General features: G+C 45.7%; 1 protein-coding gene across 1 annotated transcript in view; it reads left to right on the top strand.

Moving 5' to 3' along the window:
* Nucleotides 1-8,254, top strand: part of GTF2E2 (general transcription factor IIE subunit 2) — a 63,125-nt gene extending 54,871 nt beyond the window's left edge. Inside the window, exons 7-8 of the mRNA XM_026508375.4 lie at nucleotides 621-736; nucleotides 1,998-8,254. Of these exons, the coding sequence (XP_026364160.1) occupies nucleotides 621-736; nucleotides 1,998-2,114 (233 nt within the window). The 3' untranslated portion in view covers nucleotides 2,115-8,254. The remainder of the gene's footprint in view (nucleotides 1-620; nucleotides 737-1,997) is intronic.
* The last annotated feature ends 10,299 nt before the right edge of the window (nucleotides 8,255-18,553 follow it).

The following is an 18,553-nucleotide window of genomic DNA, read 5'->3' as shown; positions in this document are numbered from 1 at the left end:
GTACCCTTTGCACTGAGAAGGGTACAATGTCATTTCTGTGATATTCTTGCCAAAAATGTATAACCTCAATTTAACCATGAAGAAATACTAGAAAACCCCAAATTGAAGGCCATTCTATATATAAAATAACTGACCCAAACTCACAGTCTTTATGACCTCTTAGTCCCCCATCTCCAGATTATTTGGTTTCAAAAGTCTCTTGTTAATAAATTAACAGCTTCTTATCCCCACATAAAACTTTGGTTCCCTGTCTCCCTTCATGTTTCTTTTTACTGGTAGGGAGAGGAAATGGAGTATCCTGAGCTCAGAGGATGAACAGGAATTTTGAGCTATTTCACTGGAGAGAACTGCTTTTTGGACTAATAAGAGTGTCAACTGCAGGGAGTTCTCAGTGACATGGTCCTTCATTACCACACTGAGAACAGAACACTGCTGTCCCAGCCCCTTCTGCTGCTCACTGTCCAGCATTTGTGTGATCTTGTCTTACTTCCTTTGATTTTATGATGAAACCTTGATGTGCTACTTTAGACCAGAGGAGATAAAAGCAAGGCCTGGATTTCTATCACTAACGCTGTAGCTTGTAAACATCTGTTGTAAAATAACTACTATCTTGTTGGCAGAGTTTCAGAAACTCTGGAGGAGTGTCACTGTGGATTCAATGGATGAGGAGAAAATTGAAGAATATCTGAAGCGACAGGGTATTTCTTCCATGCAGGAATCTGGACCAAAGAAAGTGGTATGTAGTCTCTTGAAAAAAAAAAAAAAAAAGTAATCCTCTGTTCTTTGAACTGTGAGCCTGCTTCCTGTTCTCTCTGAAGAGTGGGTAGTCGGTCCTCTCTTCCAGTTTTTTCTCAGTGTCCTAATCAGTGATCTTGGTCAGATGCAAACCAGATCATGTCTGATTTATTGGTGGCCAGTAGATCTCTGCCGCCAGGTGCTGCGACCCAGGCATGTGAGAGCTTTCCTCATAACCCCTCCAGCCCGTTGTAGCAGGGACTACTCTTAAGGTCAAGTCATACCGAACGTTGTCTAGTGCCCACATGTTGCCCTCCAGTTTCTAAAAGGAGCTTGCTTTGTCATCTTGGCCTTTAAGACCTTAATTGTGCTCCCCTTCCCCTTGCTGCATGAGCCCCCGTGGTCTTGGTGCCTGGCTCTGCCTTAGCCCTGATCACATTGTTGTCCTTGTTGACTTTCAGATTCCTTAGGAAGCAGATACTATGTAGTCCCAAAGCCCAAGCAGAGGAGGGATTTGTAACGGAAAGATGGCTTGTGAATTGCCTTGTACCAGCTAATCAATTGTCTGTAGTCCAAGGACAAATCCAGCTTGGGGACTAATTCACCAACACCCTAACTGTAGCTGCTCTGCCCCTCTCCCTTTCCCTTGTCTACCATCAGTCTTTGTAGCTTGCCGCCTTTGTGATTTTGTGTGTGTTTTATTCAGTGAATTTGTAGGACTCCCTAAAAGGTAGGATTTATTGCCCAGTGATCTCCATGAATTAGTGTAGTTGCAGCACTTTATGAGCTTTTCTTTCCTATCATTGCTTAGTTTGTTGTTTTTTTAATCACATGATTTTAAATTTCAAGGACACAGAAAAGAATGGAGAATAATATCTAACAGATTTTTGCGTGCGTAGCCACTTCCCAGTTTTGCTGTATCTCTGTATTTTGCCACGTTTGCTTCAGATCTTTTTTTATTGGTAATGATGTATTTTTAAACCTAATGATAGAAATGAAAAACAAAGAGCTTTATTGCCTCTCTTTTTAATCCGCTTAGTGTCGAGAATAGCTCTGGGGGGTTTCTGTGCCAGCCCCGTTCTTCCCGGTGGAGGTGTGCACGTCACCGTATTGCTGGCGCTCGTCTGTGGTCGGGGAGCACCGTGGGGGTTGGCGGGGAAGCTGGGCCACCGAGTGGGAAGAAAGGTTTCTGCGTGTCGTTAGTAAATCCTTGCTGTTCTGCCCTTCTGAGTAGCTGTTTCTGTTTTTACCTTTTCTTGTAGGCCCCTATTCAGAGAAGGAAAAAGCCTGCTTCACAGAAGAAGCGACGGTTTAAGACCCACAACGAGCATCTGGCTGGCGTGCTGAAGGACTACTCTGACGTTGCTCCTGGCAAATAGCGAACAGTTTGTTCATGAGCAAAGAGTTAACAGATACAAAGTCAAGATCTTTCTTGTTGTTGCTGGGCCCTGCAGACTGTCTTCCCATTCTACTTCTTAGGACTGAGGAGAGAAGCAGTTCAGTTTACAGAACAAGAGCAAATTACCAAACTCAAAGCTTACTTTAATTGAATGGGCTAATGAGATATGTGATATTCCCTGTTAACCTTCTGTTACTTCTGGGGGAAAGGCGCTTAGCATGGCATGCAAGTGTCTTTGCTACTTATCTCGATTTCTAAGTGGTTCCTGGTTCCATTTCTCTTCCTTTATTACTTTAGAACAAGTTTGCAGATAGTCTTGAATGCAATATTTGTTTATTCCAAAAGAACATATTTATAATAAAATCATTGTAGAAGGAACTCTAAGACCTTAGTGAATTCAGTTTGTTTCTGTCCTTGGCAGTGGCAGATGGCAGCTCTGGGCTCTTAACTCCCACAGGACGCATGTTTGGACGTTGTCGAAGACTGGTTTGTGCCGTGGTGCCGAGCATATGGGTCTCACAATTGGAACACAGGATGTGCCTCTTGTTAGCAAATGTGACAATAAAGTTACACTACATGTGATTTTTAATGGTTTTTTTTTTTTTTTTTTTTTTAAGCATAATTCAGTATTGAGCTTCTTGGATTTTGCAAGTCATGGGCTCATGCCATCTCCAACAAAGACAGAGTCTTCTTTCCAGCCTAAACGTCATCTTTACCCTGTCCCAACCCTCATGGGATTTGACCCTGATTTTTTTCTGGGGGAGACTCCGTCTTCCCATCACTGGCTGAGCTCATGAGAGCCATTATCAAAGATGTGGGCTCTTAGCAGTCATGGTGATATATAGGAAGGAAACCTGTGTGGTTATTCCAGCCTTCTATGGCAAACTGCCTGCTTTCCTTACCTCTGCTTGTTAACTTGGTATGGTGGTCCTTTGGGTTGATTTTTACAGTCCTCATATCGCAAATTGAAATTGCAGTGGATTATAAAAATAAGGTTCAGTGTTCTCAAGAAAGGTGTGATGGTAACCCAGATCAGTAAGTACTTTGTGCAGATGGTGAGCTTTTTTGCTGTTTGAGTTCTTCTTATCCTTCTGATTTATTTCTCATCCATTTACGTAGACCTATTTTCGTTTCCTCTTTCTTACATCCCAGCCGCCAAAACATGGCCCCAGAAGATGTAAAACTGAGGCTCCCCGATGGTAATTTAGAACATGGGAAACTCAACATGTCTTTGTATCAGCGTTTTGCTTTTTGGGTTTTCTCTCTCTCTCTCTTTTTTTTTTTGCTGGTAAGGAGGAACTTTTAATGTCTTATGACATAAAACTAGTTTTCTTATAAAATTTCTGAAGCTAGCTTATATCCAAATATGCCTACTTTTGATGGTCCATATCCATCATTCTGTTTTATTTTCCAGTTATATTGAGGTGTAGTTGACACACAGCATGAGTTTAAGGTGTACAGCATAATGATTTGACTTCCATATATTAGGAAATGAAAACCACAGTAAATTTAGTTAACATCCATCATCTGTTACAGATACAAAAAGTAGAAAAATTTTTTTTCCATGAAAGAAAGTTTTTTTTCCAGGAACTCTTAGGATTTACTCTTATATATACCATATATGTGGTATATACACCTTTCATATATGCCGCAGAGCAGGGTTAACTGTCGTCATCTTGCTGTACACTACATCCCAGTCCTTACTTAGAACTGAAATTTGTACCATTTGACCACCTCCATCCAATTTCCCCTGCCCCACCCCTGCCTCTGGTAACCACAAATATGATGTCTTTTATGAGTTTTTATTTTTTGGTTTCGCATATAAGTGAGATCATGTAGTATTATCCTTTGTCATATTTCACTTAGTGTAATGCCCTCAAGGTCCATCTGTGTTGTTTCAAATGGCAGATGTCATCCTTACTACAGCTGAAGTATTCCATTATAGACTAATACTCTATTCCATCCACATCTTTATCCACTCATCTGTCGATAGACGCTTAGGTTGTTTCCATGCGGGTGCAGATGGCTCTTACACATACCGTTTTCATTTACTTCGGGTATATTCCCAGAAGTGGGATTGCTCGATCACTTGGTAATTCTATTTTTAGTTTTTTTGAGGAAACACCATATTTTCTGTAGTGGCTGTACCAGTTCACAATCCCACCATCCGTGCACAAGGGTTCCCTTTTTTCCACATCTTGCCAGGATTCGTTATTTCTTTTTGATGCTAGCCATTCTAATAGTATCAGAATACCTTATTGTGATTTTAATTTGTATTCCCCTAATGATTAGTGATGTTGAGCATCTTTTCATGTGCCTGTTGTCCATTCGTATATTTTCTTTAGAAGAATGCCTATTTCAGGGGCGCCTGGGTGGCACAGTGGTTGGGCGTCTGCCTTTGGCTCAGGGCGTGATCCCGGCGTTATGGGATTGAGCCCCACATCAGGCTCCTCCGCTATGAGCCTGCTTCTTCCTCTCCCACTCCCCTTGCTTGTGTTCCCTCTCTCGCTGGCTGTCTCTATCTCTGTCAAATAAATAAATAAAATCTTAAAAAAAAAAAAAAAAAAAAAGAATGCCTATTTCAGGTCCTTTGCCCAGTTTTTAGTTGCATTTCTTTTTTTTTTTTTTTTGCTATTATAGGAGTTTTTCCATATTTTTGAATGTTAAGCTCTTATCGGATGTATGGTTTGCAAATATTTTTTCCCAATTCATACATTGCTTTTTCATTTTGTTGGTTATTTCTTTGCTGTGCAGAAGCTTTTTAGTTTTATTTAGTCCCATTTGTTTATTTTTTATTTTGTTGCTTGTGCTTTAGGTGTGCTATCCAAAAAATCATTGCCAAGACCCATGTCAGAGAGCTTTTCTCCTGTCCTTTTTTCTAGGAGTTTTACGGTTTCTACTCTTACATTTAAGTCTTTAATCTGTTTTGAATTAATTTCTGAGAATGACGTAAGAGGTCTAGTTTCGTTCTTTCATGTATGAATACCCAATTTTTCCATTACCATTTATTGAAAAGACTCTTCTTTATTGAATGTTCTTGGATCCCTCATCAAATATTAGTTGATACTATTTGTTGATAACATTTGATACTGTTTCAGTTACTGTAGCATTATAATACAGCTTGAAACCAGAACGTGTGAGGCCTCCCACTTTTGTTGTTCTTAGGATTGCTCCAGCTACTTGGGGTCTTCTGTGGTTCCTTATAAATTTTGTGTTTTTTTCTACTTCAGTAGAAAATGCCATTGGAATCTTGATAGGGGTTTCGTCGAATCTGTATATTGCTTTGTGTAGTATGGACATTTTAACAATATTTTTCCAATCTGTGAACACAGGATACCTTTACGTTTATTTATCTTGATTTCTTTTATCAATGTCTTGTAGTTTTCAGTCTAGAGCTCTTTCACCCCCTTGGTTAACTTTATTCCTAAGTACTTTATGTTGTTTTTGATGCTTTTGAAAATGGGATTTTTTCTTTTTCAGATAATTCGTTGTTAGTTTATAGGAAAGTTGCTGATTTTTGCACATTAATTTTGTTCCCTGAAACTTTACTGAATTTGTTGATTAGATCCAGTAGTTTTTTCATGGAGTCTTTAGGATTTTCTTTCTATAAAATCATGTCATCTGCAAAGAGAGACAGTTTTACGTCCTTTCTAGTTCTGATGCTTTTTATTTTTTTTGCTTGATTGCTCTAGCTAGCACTTCCAGTACTATTTGAATAAAATTGGTGAGATTGGGCACCCTTGTCTTGTTCCTGATCTTTGAGGAAAAGCTTTTAACCTTTCACCATTAAATATGATGTTAGCTGTGGGCTTGTCATATATGGCCTTTACTATGTTGAGGTATGTTCCCTTCTGTATCCGATTTGTTAAGTTCTTATAAATGGATGTTGAATTTTGTTAAATGCATTTTCTGTGTTTATTGAAATGACAATGATTGTCTTTCATTTTATTAATGTGATGTATCACACTGATTGATTTGCATACATTAAACCATCCTTGCATCCTAAAGATAAATCCCACTTGATCATTATGAAAGATCTTTTTAATGTGTTGCCAAATATGGTTTGCCAGTATTTTACTGAGAATTTTTGCATCTGTGTCCTTCAGAGATGTAGTTTTTTCTCATAATGCTCTGTTTTGGCTTTGGTACTATTGTAATGCTGGCCTTATAAATTTGGGAGTGTTCTCTCCTCTTTGAGTTTTTGGAAAAGTTTGAGAAGGATTGGAATTCTTTAAATATTTGGTAAAATTCGTCTTTGAGGCCATCTGGTCCTGGGCTTTTCTTTGTTGGCGGATTTTTGAGTGCTGATTCAGTTTCCTCCTGGTAATTAGTCTTATTTAGATCTACTTATTCTTGATTGAGACATGGTAGGTTGTATTTTCTATTTCAGGGAGCCTGGCTGCCTTGGTCAGAGCACAAAAGTCTTGATACTGGGGTCATGACTTAAGCCTCATGTTGAGCTTGGAGCTTACTTAGAAAAATAAAAACAAAACAATGTTTTTTTCCATTCTAGGCTGTCCAGTTTGGTGTACGGTTGTTCATAGTAGCCTCTTAGGATCCTTTGTATTTCTGTGATATCAGTTGTAATGTTTCCTTTTTCATATGTAATTTTGTTGATTTGGAATCTTTCTTGGTTAGTCTAGCTTAATGTTTGTCAGTTTTATCTTTTCAAAGAACCATCTCTTTGGTTAATCTTTATTGTTTTTCTGTTCTCTATCATATTTACTTTTGCTTTAATCTTTATTATTTCTTTCCTCCTGTTCACTTTTGGCTCACTTTGTTCTTTAATTCTTTAATGCTTAGAGTTCGGTTATTTGAAGTCTTTCTTGTTTCTAACTGTAGGTGTTTATTGCTGTGAATTTCCCTTTAAGAACTGCTTTTGCTGGCACCTGGGTGGCTCAGTCAGTTCGGCTCAGGTCATGATCCCAGGGTCCTGGGATCGAGTCCCACATCGGGCTCTCTGCTCAGCGTGGAGTCTGCTTCTCCCTCTCCTTCCGCCTGCCACTCACCCTGTTTATGCGCTCGCTCTCTCTTAAATTAAAACAAAACAAAACTAAACTGCTTTTGCTGCATCCCATAAGTTTTGGTAGATTGTGTTTCCATTTTTGTTTGTCTCAAGATACTTTCTTACTTCTCATTTAATTTCTTCTTTGATCCACTGGTTGTCCAGGAGAGTGTTCAGTTCCTATGTATTCATGAATTTTTCCATTTCCCTTCTTTTGTTGATTACTAGTTTCATACCATTGAGGTCAGAGACAATACCTGGCATGATTTCAGCCTTCTTAAATAGTAAGACTTGGGGCACCTGGGTAGCTCAGTTGGTTAAATGTCTGCCTTTGGCTCGGGTCATGATCTTGGGGTCCTGGGATTGAGCCCTGCATCAGGCTCCCTGCTCAGCAGGGAGTCAGCTTCTCCCTCTCCCTCTGCAACTCCCCCTGCTTGTGCTCTTTTGCCCTCTCTCTCTCTAAAATAAAAATCTTTAAAAAAAATTACTAAGAGTTATTTTTTGGCCTAGCATATGGTTTATCCTAGAAAATGTTCCTGTGTGCCTGAGAAGAATATATAGCTTGCTCTTGTCAGGCAGAATGTTCTGTATATGGTTGTTAGGTCCATTTGTTCTATAAGAATTGTTCAAATCTGTTGTTTCCTATTGGTTCTCTGTCTGGATGATCCGTCCATTGTTGAGAGTGGGGTATTAAAGCCCCCAGGTATTAATGTATTGCTGTTTATTTTTCCATTTGGCTCTGTTAGTTTTGTCTTTGTCTGTGTGTGTCTTTAAGGCTAAAGTGAGTATCTTGTAGGCAGCAATTCATTGGATCTTGTTTTTTAATAACAGTCAAGGTGTTCTGTGTATTTCAGTTGCAGAATTTAATCCATTTATGCTTAATTATTGATAGAGACTTATTGCTATTTTGTTAAATTTTTTAGATCCATTTTTGTAGATCCATTGTTCCTTGTTTTGAATTTTGTCTTTTTAAAAGTGTTTTGATGTCCTTTGGTATCAGTATGCTTTGACTTCTTTATCATGTTCTTTTTTTAATTGCTGTACGTTTCTCCCTTGTGGTTACCATGAAGCTTATGTAAAATATCTTAAAATTATAACACCTTATTTTAACCTGATAACTTCAGTAGGATTTCTTTCTTTTTTTTTTTTTTAAAGATTTTATTTATTTATTTGACAGAGAGACAGCCAGCGAGAGAGGGAACACAAGCAGGGGGAGTGGGAGAGGAAGAAGCAGGCTCCCAGCGGAGCAGGGGGCCTGATGCGGGGCTTGATCCCAGGACCCTGGGATCACGCCCTGAGCCGAAGGCAGACGCTTAACGACTGAGCCACCCAGGCGCCCCTTCAGTAGGATTTCTAAGCTTGACGCTTTTACTTATCCTACTGCTCACACTTTAGGTTGTTGATATTGTTTACATATTTTTAATACTGTGTAAGTAATAACAGATTATTATTGTTATGGTTCTTTTTTCTGTGTTTTTAAACTAGAGTTGTAAGTGAATTATGCACTGCTATTACCATGTTACAGCGTCTAATTTTGACTATATATTTACCATTGCCAGTGAGTTTTATGCTTTCTGTGTTTTTTCAGTGTTAATTCGCATCTTTTTTACTTCCCTTCTGAGAACTCCCTTTAGCATTTGTTAGGTCTAGTGGCGCTGAAGTACCTCAGCTTTTGTTTGTTTGGGAAAGTATTTCTCCTCATTTCTAAAGGCCAGCTTTTCCAAGTGTAGAGTTCTTGGTTGACGGGTGTGTTCTTTCTTTTCTTTCTCTTTCTTTGTTTCTTTGTTTGTTCCTTCCTTCCTTCCTGCCTTCCTCCCTTCCCTTCCCTTTCCTCCTTCCTTCCTTCCTTCCTTCCTTCCTTTCTTTTTCTTTCTTTCTTTCTTTCTTTCTTTCTTTCTTTCTTTCTTTCTTTCTTTCTTTCTTTCTTTCTTTCTTTTCTTCCTTTCCTTCCCTTTTCTTTTCCTTCCTTTTCTTTTCCTTTCCTTCCTTTCCTTTTCCTTCCTTTCCTTCCTTTTCTTTCTTTCAGCATTTTGCATATGTCATCCTTTTCTTCCCTGGCCTAAGACGTTTGTTTAGAAATCCTCTGATGGGGCACCTGGGTGGCACAGTGGGTTAAACTGTTAAAGTGTGTTAACTGACTCTTGGTTTTGTCTCAGGTTGTGAGATTGAGCTCTCTGTACTCAGTGTGGAGTCTGCTTGGGATTCTGTCCCTCTGCCCCCCTCCCCCATGCCCGCTCACTGTCAAATAAATAAATACGGAGAGAGAGTGAGCACGAGGGAGGTAGGGCCAGAGGGAGAAGCAGACTCCCCGCTGAGCAAGAGCCCTCAAGAACCCTGAGATCATGACCTGAGCTGAAGGCAGATGCTTAACCGACTGAGCCACCTGGGCACCCCATAAATAAATAAATCTTAAAAAATATTCCGATATTCTTACGTGGGTTCCTTCGTATATAATTTCCTTTACTCTTGCTGCTTTCAAAATTCTTTGTCTTTGACTTTTGACAATTTTTTAAAAATGTGTCTTGGTGTATCCTTACTTGGGTTCAGTCTAATTGGGTTCCTTTGGGCCTCAGGGATCTAGATGTCCATTTCTCTCCTGGGTTTGGAAAGTCTTTTGGCATTATTGCTTTAAATATACTTTCTCTCTTTCTCTTATTCTGAAATTCCTATTACATGAATATTGTTTCTTTTAATTGTGTCCAGTAAATCCAGTAGATATTCTTAATTCTTTTTGCTCCTCTGACTGGATAATTTCTAATGCTCTTTCCCCCAGGTTGCTGATTCTTCTGTTTCGAAACTCTTTATTAAATTCCTCAGGGCAGTCATTGTATTTTCAGCTCTGGGATTTTTTTAAATGGTTTCTATGTCTTTGTTGAACTTCTCGTTTTGTTCATTTATTGTTTTTTGACTTTGTGTAATTCACTAAAGTTTAAGAGGATTATTTTGAATTCTTGGACGGTTTGTAAATCTCCATTTCTTTTGGACTGTACATGTTTACTTGAGCAGAGACAGTTTTTTACCAGTCAGCGTAGTTTGGGTTTCTGGATGTGTCTGCTAGTAACATCACTGGGCAGGTAGGGCTTGCTATCAGCTCTATTTTTTGATGAAGCCACTGCCCAAGCTCTGAGTCACGGGGGCTGGGGGTGTTACTGGCTGAGAACAGTTGTATAGGACTGCTGGCTTGGTTCCCTGCCAAAGCGAGTCTATAGGATGGACTCTGCAGTTGCCTGGGTTCTCCGGTCAGGCTTTCTAGATGGTCAGGAGTGGGTCCTATATTCAGTAGGTGGGGCTGCGAATTAGCCTCTCTGACCTGGTCTGCCATCAGGACAGGCCCCAGGGCCTGCATGGCTCAGTGTTTGGTACCCAAATTGGGCATGACTGTACCCTGAATTCCCTGGTTAGTCGAGGCCCATGGTTTTGCCCTGTGGATGGGGAGTGCACTGTGTTCTCTATTCAGGTGCGGTGGTCCACGCAGCTCCCTGTGTGCCCTGGTGAGGTTCCCTGGTCAGTGGGCTGAAAGCTGTATTCAGCAATAGGTGAGGCTACGAATTCGTTTCCCCGCCCAGGCTCAGCAGAACCAGCTTCAAGGTTGGTAAGACTGTTGTCTTGACTCAAGCCAACCCGCCTCCCAGGTTCTCTGGCCGAACAGGGCCACAGGCTTTGCTCTGCAGACAGTTGAGGCCTGCCTGCCGGACTCCCTGCTTGAGCGTTGTGGGCTGTGTGGCCTCCCAGGCGTTCTGGCCAGGCAGGGTCGAGAGCTGCACACAGCTTTGGGCAGTCTTATGACTCCACTCCCTCCAGCGCTGGAAAATCGCTTCATTTGAGGACCTAGATCTGGCAGCCGTGCTCCCCACGGAGTTCCCTGGTCAGACCACATCACTGACCTCCTTCTGCAGATGAGCAAAGCCTCTGGTCGGGACTGCTGCTTGGGCACTGCAGGTAGGAACTTGGGCTGCTGAGATCTGAGGGGTGGTTGTTGCCAGCCCTTCCTCCCTTCTCTGTCACGGTTGGATTCCCAGGGGTTAAGCTCCGCAGATCCCCCTGAAATCCTGGTGCAGCCAGACCCAAGTCGGGGCTCCTAAGAAGTGACCCACATGTTGGGAAGCTTGATGGCCGCCCTGGCTGTTTCTCCCACCAGAGGAACCGTAGGCCAAGGGGCCGGGAGGGGCAGTCAGGGGCAGTAGCTGCTCCTGTTCTTCTGATAGGGTCTGTCTTGGTCTCCACAGTGTAGGAGGGTGCTTCAGCCTCCCCCTTGTGTTCCAGAATTTTCTGTGGTCTTGTCCTTGTATAGTAGTTGTGATGAGGAGCAAAATCAGGAATGACCTATGTCACCATCTTGGTGATTATCACCTGTCACCATCCTGTTTTATTGGTTAGGTCTGGAAATGCATTTTGGACATCTCAAACACCTCGTGTTTTGCAAGGAGACATACCTGAAGGCCACCATCACAGAATCTAAGGTAAGACACTTTGCTGCCAGGTGTGTGTCGTTAGTAGTTTCTAGCTAAGCCTGTGCTCATCAGCATTGTCAGCTGGCTTGTTGACTTCTTTTATCTTGTCTAAACTCCCTTCAGAAAGGAGGAAATTGCGATGTAGAGAAATGCAGTATTTTGCTAAATTGTGAATTGCTAAGTCACACTGGCAAATTCTGCAGCTTTACCTCATTCACGTGCCTTGATCCCCTCTGCCTGCTACATGGAAGAGAAATTTCTCCATCTACCCCTTCTGGTGGTCTGGGGATTAGGGCGCCTGGTGACACGCGGGGAGAGATGTAATCTTTGTGGGAAATCACGAGAGGGTCTCAGTTGTGTCGCAATAAAAGGAAGGACGTCTTTTACCAGTTCTTCTGGGTGTCTAAAAACATACCCGCCCAAAATTCAGGTTAAGTTGAAGTCCCGTTCTTGCCTCTGCCCATCTCTGTTGGACCTGCTGGCCATCTAGAAGCAAGTGGGAGTGGGTGTGGCTGGCTGGTTTAGGAAGTGAAGACAGTCTGCGGTGCGTTTCAATCTATAATTGACGACAATCATCCGAGGCTTTTAGGGGATAGCTAAGAGAAATGCAGCTGTGCCTGGACCAAATGTAAACATGGATATCCGGCTGCTGCTGTCACCCCCTAGCAGTGTGGTGAGGTGGCAGTGGGACCTGGGGGCGGATGTGCCCTCGGTAGCCGGGGAGCAGAGTCCCGGTGAGAAGGCTGAGTGGGGATACCCACTGCTTCCGGTCCATGCTTGCGGGGAGGGCCCTGCGAGTACACAGTCCTCGATTTGTTTGGGGAGCTGAGGTCATGAGCAGACAAAACATGTTCTGAATGTGGGGGTATGGCATCTGGATTTATAAATCCCCCAATTCCTACCAGCTAATGATTTTCCGAGGAGACTCGGTGTCCCTTCTTCCCTATAGCTGCTGTTTTTATACGTTTCACTTGCCAGGAAGATTTTGGGTTTTCTGAGGCTTTTTTGGGTTGTTCTTAACAAGCCAAGACCAGCACAGTCACTGTGCGGCAAGGCTGGAGTGATGTTGTGTGGACAGCAGTGATTGGCCCATCATCAATGCATTGTCATCCTTGGGGCTTCACGTAGGATGTGTCGTGCTTTCCCGGTGTGTATATTGTGAGCTTGTCCTGGGCTTGTCCTGGTAGGTGTTCTGTGGGAGGTAGAGGGCGGGTGAGTCCTAGGGCTTCTAGGACCTTGGAACATGTGCTTCTGTCCTGTCCCTGGAGTGTTCTGTTGAGTGAGTCCACATTTTTTTAAGTGATCTGTATGCCCTACCTGGGGCTCGAACTCATGACCCCAAGGTTATCAGTGTGTCTTGGTGTAGGCGTCCTGAGGACGGTTTCAGATAACGCCTCACCATTAACAAGTGTTCTTGTGCCTTCTGAGGATGTTGGAAACGTATGGTATCGAGAGAGGGTGCAGAGCTGGAGTTGAAGGTTAGGGGCAACCACGTGCTGTCGCTCTTCAAACCGGGTAGGAACGCTCTTTTTACTCAACATTCGGACGCCCCAGTGGTGCGGAACACGGGGAAATCCGAACACACTCTTCGCACTAAGCGTGCCCTGCCCAGAGCCCTCAGGAGTAGCTAGTCGCCCCGAAACCTGTGTAGAGATTCGGAATTCAGGGAGATCAGTCACACCCCCTCCATTCTCGAGAATGTTCCTTACGCCACACAAGTCAGGACCCGAAGATGCCATGGGGTCCTGGGCTTTGGGCGAAACTCACAGGGCGGTTGGTGGTTGCCAGTTGGTACAACGTCTATGCAAGCACTGGGTCCAGTGAATCTGGATGATTCATTTTGTAAGTTTTAAGGTTCTCTTCCAAATTTGCAGAGGTAGAAGACATAGTATTTAATTTCAGGTGTCATTTTTATAGCTTTATAGCTAGTCTGGTGCTCACAAGAGGTACAAGTGAACAAGAAGGGTCACTTGGTAACCAGTTGGCTTGGTGGCCACGTTCCAGGGGTCTGCACACTGGGACATTCTGCATGGAAGCAGAGGGAACACAGGCCTGCCTTTTTCTTATCCCAAGTTCCCAATTCCAACAGACAGTATTCCTGCTCCACAGAATGACAGTAAAGACCTTTTTCATACTGTCAGGAAGCTGGTGTTTCACTGGTCAGTGGGAATCTATCTGGCGTTCACACTAGACTGGTAAATACCATCCAGTCTTGCCACTTGCATGTCACCTATGGCCATCAGCATAGTGCCGACTGGGGCACTGGTTCGCCCAGCCCGAGGCCGCTTGTGAGCAAGCATGTGGACGTGGTGCTGAGCTGCCCGGCCCGGATGGTGCCCCAGCGGTGGACGGTCACACATGGGCTGAGGCAAGCTGCAGATGGGTCTTCTGTGGTCCCACTGACGCTCCAGGGCACAGGAGGGCGTCACTGGGACCTGCTCCAGGCGGATGGTCCCTCTGCAAAAGGGATATAAATGGCAGTGCCTGCCAAGACTAGTTAGTAGTTACTGTTGGTTGGTGCTGTTACTCTGAATGGAGCACTGTGGATTTTTTCCAAACTCTCCCTGTATTGACAATCACTATCCTCATGGCTGTCAACGCCTGGCTCACCCTGTAAGTTGGCAGAAAACCATGAACGACCCTTCATAGACGCAGATCTTGAGCTGGAGCACTGCGGGCTGACGTGGGTGCGGAGTCTGGCAGGTGCAGTAAAAGGCATCAGGAAGGGTGTGAGCCTACCTTGAGATCCTCCTGCCAGGTCAGTAAGGGCCAGGGGCCTAAGGTGTCCATGTGTCACCAAGTGCCCCCAGTCGAGCATTTGTAGAGGTGGCTCTCTGGCTGTCCCGTCCCTATTCCTTAGTCCCCTGCTTCTCAGCTTTGTCCGCGCCGAGCACGGGAAAGAAACCTGCTGGGCTGCGGGGGGGATGCTCTTGCTTGATCTTGCAGACAAGAACATGTCAAGCAATGGTGTGACAGCTGAAAATAGTTTATTTTTAAAAATGACAAAAAAGAAAAGTACCTTTACACAGTTTATAAAAGTATAGTAGACTGTGTGGAAGTTGCGGTTTTCCTTAGAAACAAGAGTAGAGTACAGAAGTCTCCCCAAGAGCCAGGGGGCGCTGCAGGCGGCACCCCCACGCTGCTGGCCGTGCTCCCTCCGTCAACCCTGGCTCTTCTTGTCCCCCTTTTTTTGTAACAACTTTTAAAAGCTTCTTGATATCTTTATTTCTAATGGGGACTAATCAGCTCCCCGCCCTAGAACACTGCCGTCTTCAGCACAGTGTGAGAATAAGCAGCAAGCTAATCCGGTTTAGCTCTCTCAGCAGCTGAAAATTCTTAGGTCAATTTATCTTTACAATGTGGCTCTTCTACCACAAGGGGGCGAGACTGAGCTGCCAGGCTCTGGAAAGGGGTCCCCTTCTCCCACTAGACTTGGGTTTTGAGTAAGCCGAGCAGCCTTCACTGCAAACGCTCACGGGCAGCACCCCGGCTTCGGGGGCTGTTTCAAGGGCTTCGTCTGGCACGGTGCTGCCCAGCTCAGGAACACCCGCTCTGTTCACCAGCGGTTGTGCAAGTCACGGGGGAGACAGGAGCGGCCCGTGGCAGCAGCCAGCTCCCTGGTGAGGTGGGCCGGCCTCCCCTTCCCCCCTGTGCCGCCAGGGGAGGTGGGCGTCAGTGGGTCTCCCACTCAGGGTGATCCGGGAGCAGGATAAGGGCAGAACCCACCCTTGGGACACACGTATGCGCAGGCTCTCCGGGAGCTGCACCCTGGTCAGGAACGTGAGCCCGCGCGAGGCTGCTTAGTCTCGCCATCAGCGGGCCACCGCAGTCGCAGCTGCTGGGGGCTTCAGACTGTCCTGCAGGAGCGTCCAGCTGGAACTGGGCGCGTGCACCTAGCAGGGCTGCAGCTCGCTGTTTTGTTCCTACCTTACGCTGCACTCAGGCCAGGCCGGCGGACGGCTATACATTCGCAATATAATTCCGGAAAGTCTGTAGTATTTAAAAACATGCTTCAAACATGCAGCTTGGAGGAAAAAAATAGATATTTTTAATTACAAGCATTCAAAAGTCAAGCACAAAAACTGTGATCCAGCCCAGTGTAAGATCATCCATGCGCTCATACTTAAAATGTTTGTTTAGTATAAAAATACTCACTCTCTTGGTTTTATTGTTGACATCTTTTATGTTTCGTTTGAAAATATCTCCAAACTGTACAGAAATGTCAGACCATGCGTTCACAAATAACACACTATTTCTTAAAATTATACAGTGTAAAAGAGTAAAACATTTTTATTATATTTGTTTCTTCGAGAAAAACAGATGTGTGATAGAGGCTGTGGCAAAGTCTTGAAGGGACCAAAACTGGGCAGGTGTTTTCAAGCCTGAAACAGAAAGAACAGGGGTGAGGGGAGAGCTCACCTTCCCCCGAGCTGCGGGGCTTCCCTTCAACCGTGTGTGGGTACGTACACACCACACGTGTCCGGACCCTCCGAAGACCCCTCACCAGAGTAGCAGTGTTCTCACTGTAGACACAGGCAGTACATACATCTCTCTTACCAGAAACTTTTCAAGACCGACCTTCCCTGCACTTGCACTCACGCGTGTTTTGCTTTGTGGCAAAAAAGAAAAAGCCTTCGAATCATCCCTGAGACTTTGTGACTCGCAGAGTCCCAGCGTGGCCCCACGGTTTCCTTCCCTTCTGTAAAGGCTGGCTGTGAAACCTCTACTATCTGTTCCTATTTTCTGGCCATCTTACCAACATGTCAGACCCAAATTTGTGGTTGTAGAAAAGGTATACGAAGGTCTAGGCAGAAGTCAGTCCGCGGACACTAGAATTTTGTACAGAGAAGTGCTCGTGTGTGGGAGGGCGCTATAACGAAAACAGCAGTACTAGTAACCACCCATCTGAGCGTCCTGAGTTAGACTTCTTTGGGAAGATGTGTATTTAGCAGTAACTCCCAGAGAAACCGTGCATGAACACTCGCAAACAGCACGAACTGGACAATTCTGGTAAATCCTATCTATGCCAGGCCTGCACTGAGCTGGGACACCCGTGCTGTGATCCCAGTATACCTTGGCACAGCCTGTTTGCAGGTGACGGCAGAAATAAGGGGCCACAAGTCAGAAGATCCAACATCATGACCACACAGCTGTGGTTCACGGAACAGTCTCCCAGGGAGAGACGGGGGTGCTGCTTCCAAGGGCAGGGATCTGGACATTCAGAGCCTCACCTGTCACGTTCGAGTAACACTTACCCCTCTCGAGCTTGCTGCCACTATCCGGCTAGTGCTAGTCCATCAGTTGAACTAGGCTTCTCACAGAGGCTAGAAAGGCCTGGGGGGCCCGCAGTGCGCACGCCACCTCAGTGACCCCCCCCCCCCACCCCTGCCGCCTCTCTCGGCAGAGCTGACAGGCCAGGAGTGCAGGAGGAGAGAGACGCCGTCTGGACATCTCCTTCTGCCTGCTTTGCCTCCCCTGGTGCCCAGCACAGGAAGGGTGTCGCCGGTCCCTCGGCAGGTGCTCGGTGAGGGAGAAACCTGAGTGGGCTGGGACGCTGCACACCCCGTCTTGGGCACATGTCACCGGACCCGTGACGCTCCGTGAGCAGGGCCAGGAGACGGGCCCACTTTTGAGCGCTTCATCTTTTTGCTGCACCCTGACTTGTACCCAGTGGGGACACCAGCAGCCCTGGGTGGGTGGCAGGGACCAGGGCGCCAGGCATTACCACCAAAGCTGGAGCAGCGGACCTTCCCAGTGAACTCAGGACCTAACGGGCCCTCAAATGCCTGAGCTGCCCTCGAACTGCCAAAGGAGCCTCCCCTACGGAGTGGGAAGAGGCAGAGCCCCCTTGCGCCCCCAGCTCTGGACGGCCACTGCCCAGTCAAAGTGGATACAAGACACTTTCCCCCACTCTTGAGGCTCGTCAGGCTTGGAACGACAAGTCCCACGTCATCCCAAACTTGACCACGGGCCAGCAGCCCAAGCTGTGTATTGGTTCCAGGAAACGGTTTCTGAGGAACAGCAGTCCCCCTACGGCTGTTCCTACTTTGGAACAATTCACAGGGGACGGCGCTGGGCAGCCCTCGGACTCTGGGAACCTTAAGGGGCCTGCGCGCTGCCAAAGGAGAGCGCCATCTCGGGAAAGCAGCCCAAACTCCCATGTGGGGACACCGCTTCGACACCAACATCTGAAAGCAAAGCTGCCACACTGCCTTCAGGGACAGAGACTCAATGAACAGGCAAAGGAACACTGGCCACCTGTGATGGCGCCTGCCCGTGCGCACAGGACAGACCAGGTACCTGTGGTCTCCCCCAGCCCCGGGCCGGGGCCTGGTTGGTCGGCTTTCTCCTCCGGAGAGCTCAATGACCATCTCTGGCCAAGTACATGTTGCTACTCCTGGCCTTTCTGGGTCCACAGCCAGTTCTGGACAACTGTCCCCGTTCCTATCAGCTTTGCCCTGGACATTTCTGCCATGACCTCAAAGGCACTCTGTCTACACCCAGACTCCCCACCCTACCTTCTTCATATCGCTCCCGCTCCCGACCCCTCCGCCTGTGTCTCCATCCCTCCACCCAGCCCCTGGTGACACGGCCACAGCCTGTCTCTCGGATGACTGTGACTTCCCGACACCGCCATCACCATCACGGGCTCACCTCTCCTGGTACATGTTTCTAATTTGACTCTTCATTTTGCTGTGGACAGCCAGGTGACAAGGATACTGAAAACCCCTTCCCCTGTCTCCACGGGACCCCAGATCCCTAACACATCCATCCAGGCCCTCAAAAGCTGGGCCATAATCCACTTTGGACCAGAACTGTGGTGCAGATCTTCCTCCCTCCTCCTGTTCTTAGGAGCCCTGCTCGCTCTCAGAACTCGGTGTGAGTGCCCCCCGCCGGGCTGTCTCTTCTGGGCTCTCACTACGAGTCCTCACTGTCCAGGCCATTTGTTTGGCTTCCTCAAGG

Source organism: Ursus arctos, unplaced genomic scaffold (assembly GCF_023065955.2).
Source record: "Ursus arctos isolate Adak ecotype North America unplaced genomic scaffold, UrsArc2.0 scaffold_27, whole genome shotgun sequence".
NCBI classification, from domain to species: domain Eukaryota; kingdom Metazoa; phylum Chordata; class Mammalia; order Carnivora; family Ursidae; genus Ursus; species Ursus arctos.
This window is presented reverse-complemented; position numbering and strand designations above follow the sequence as displayed.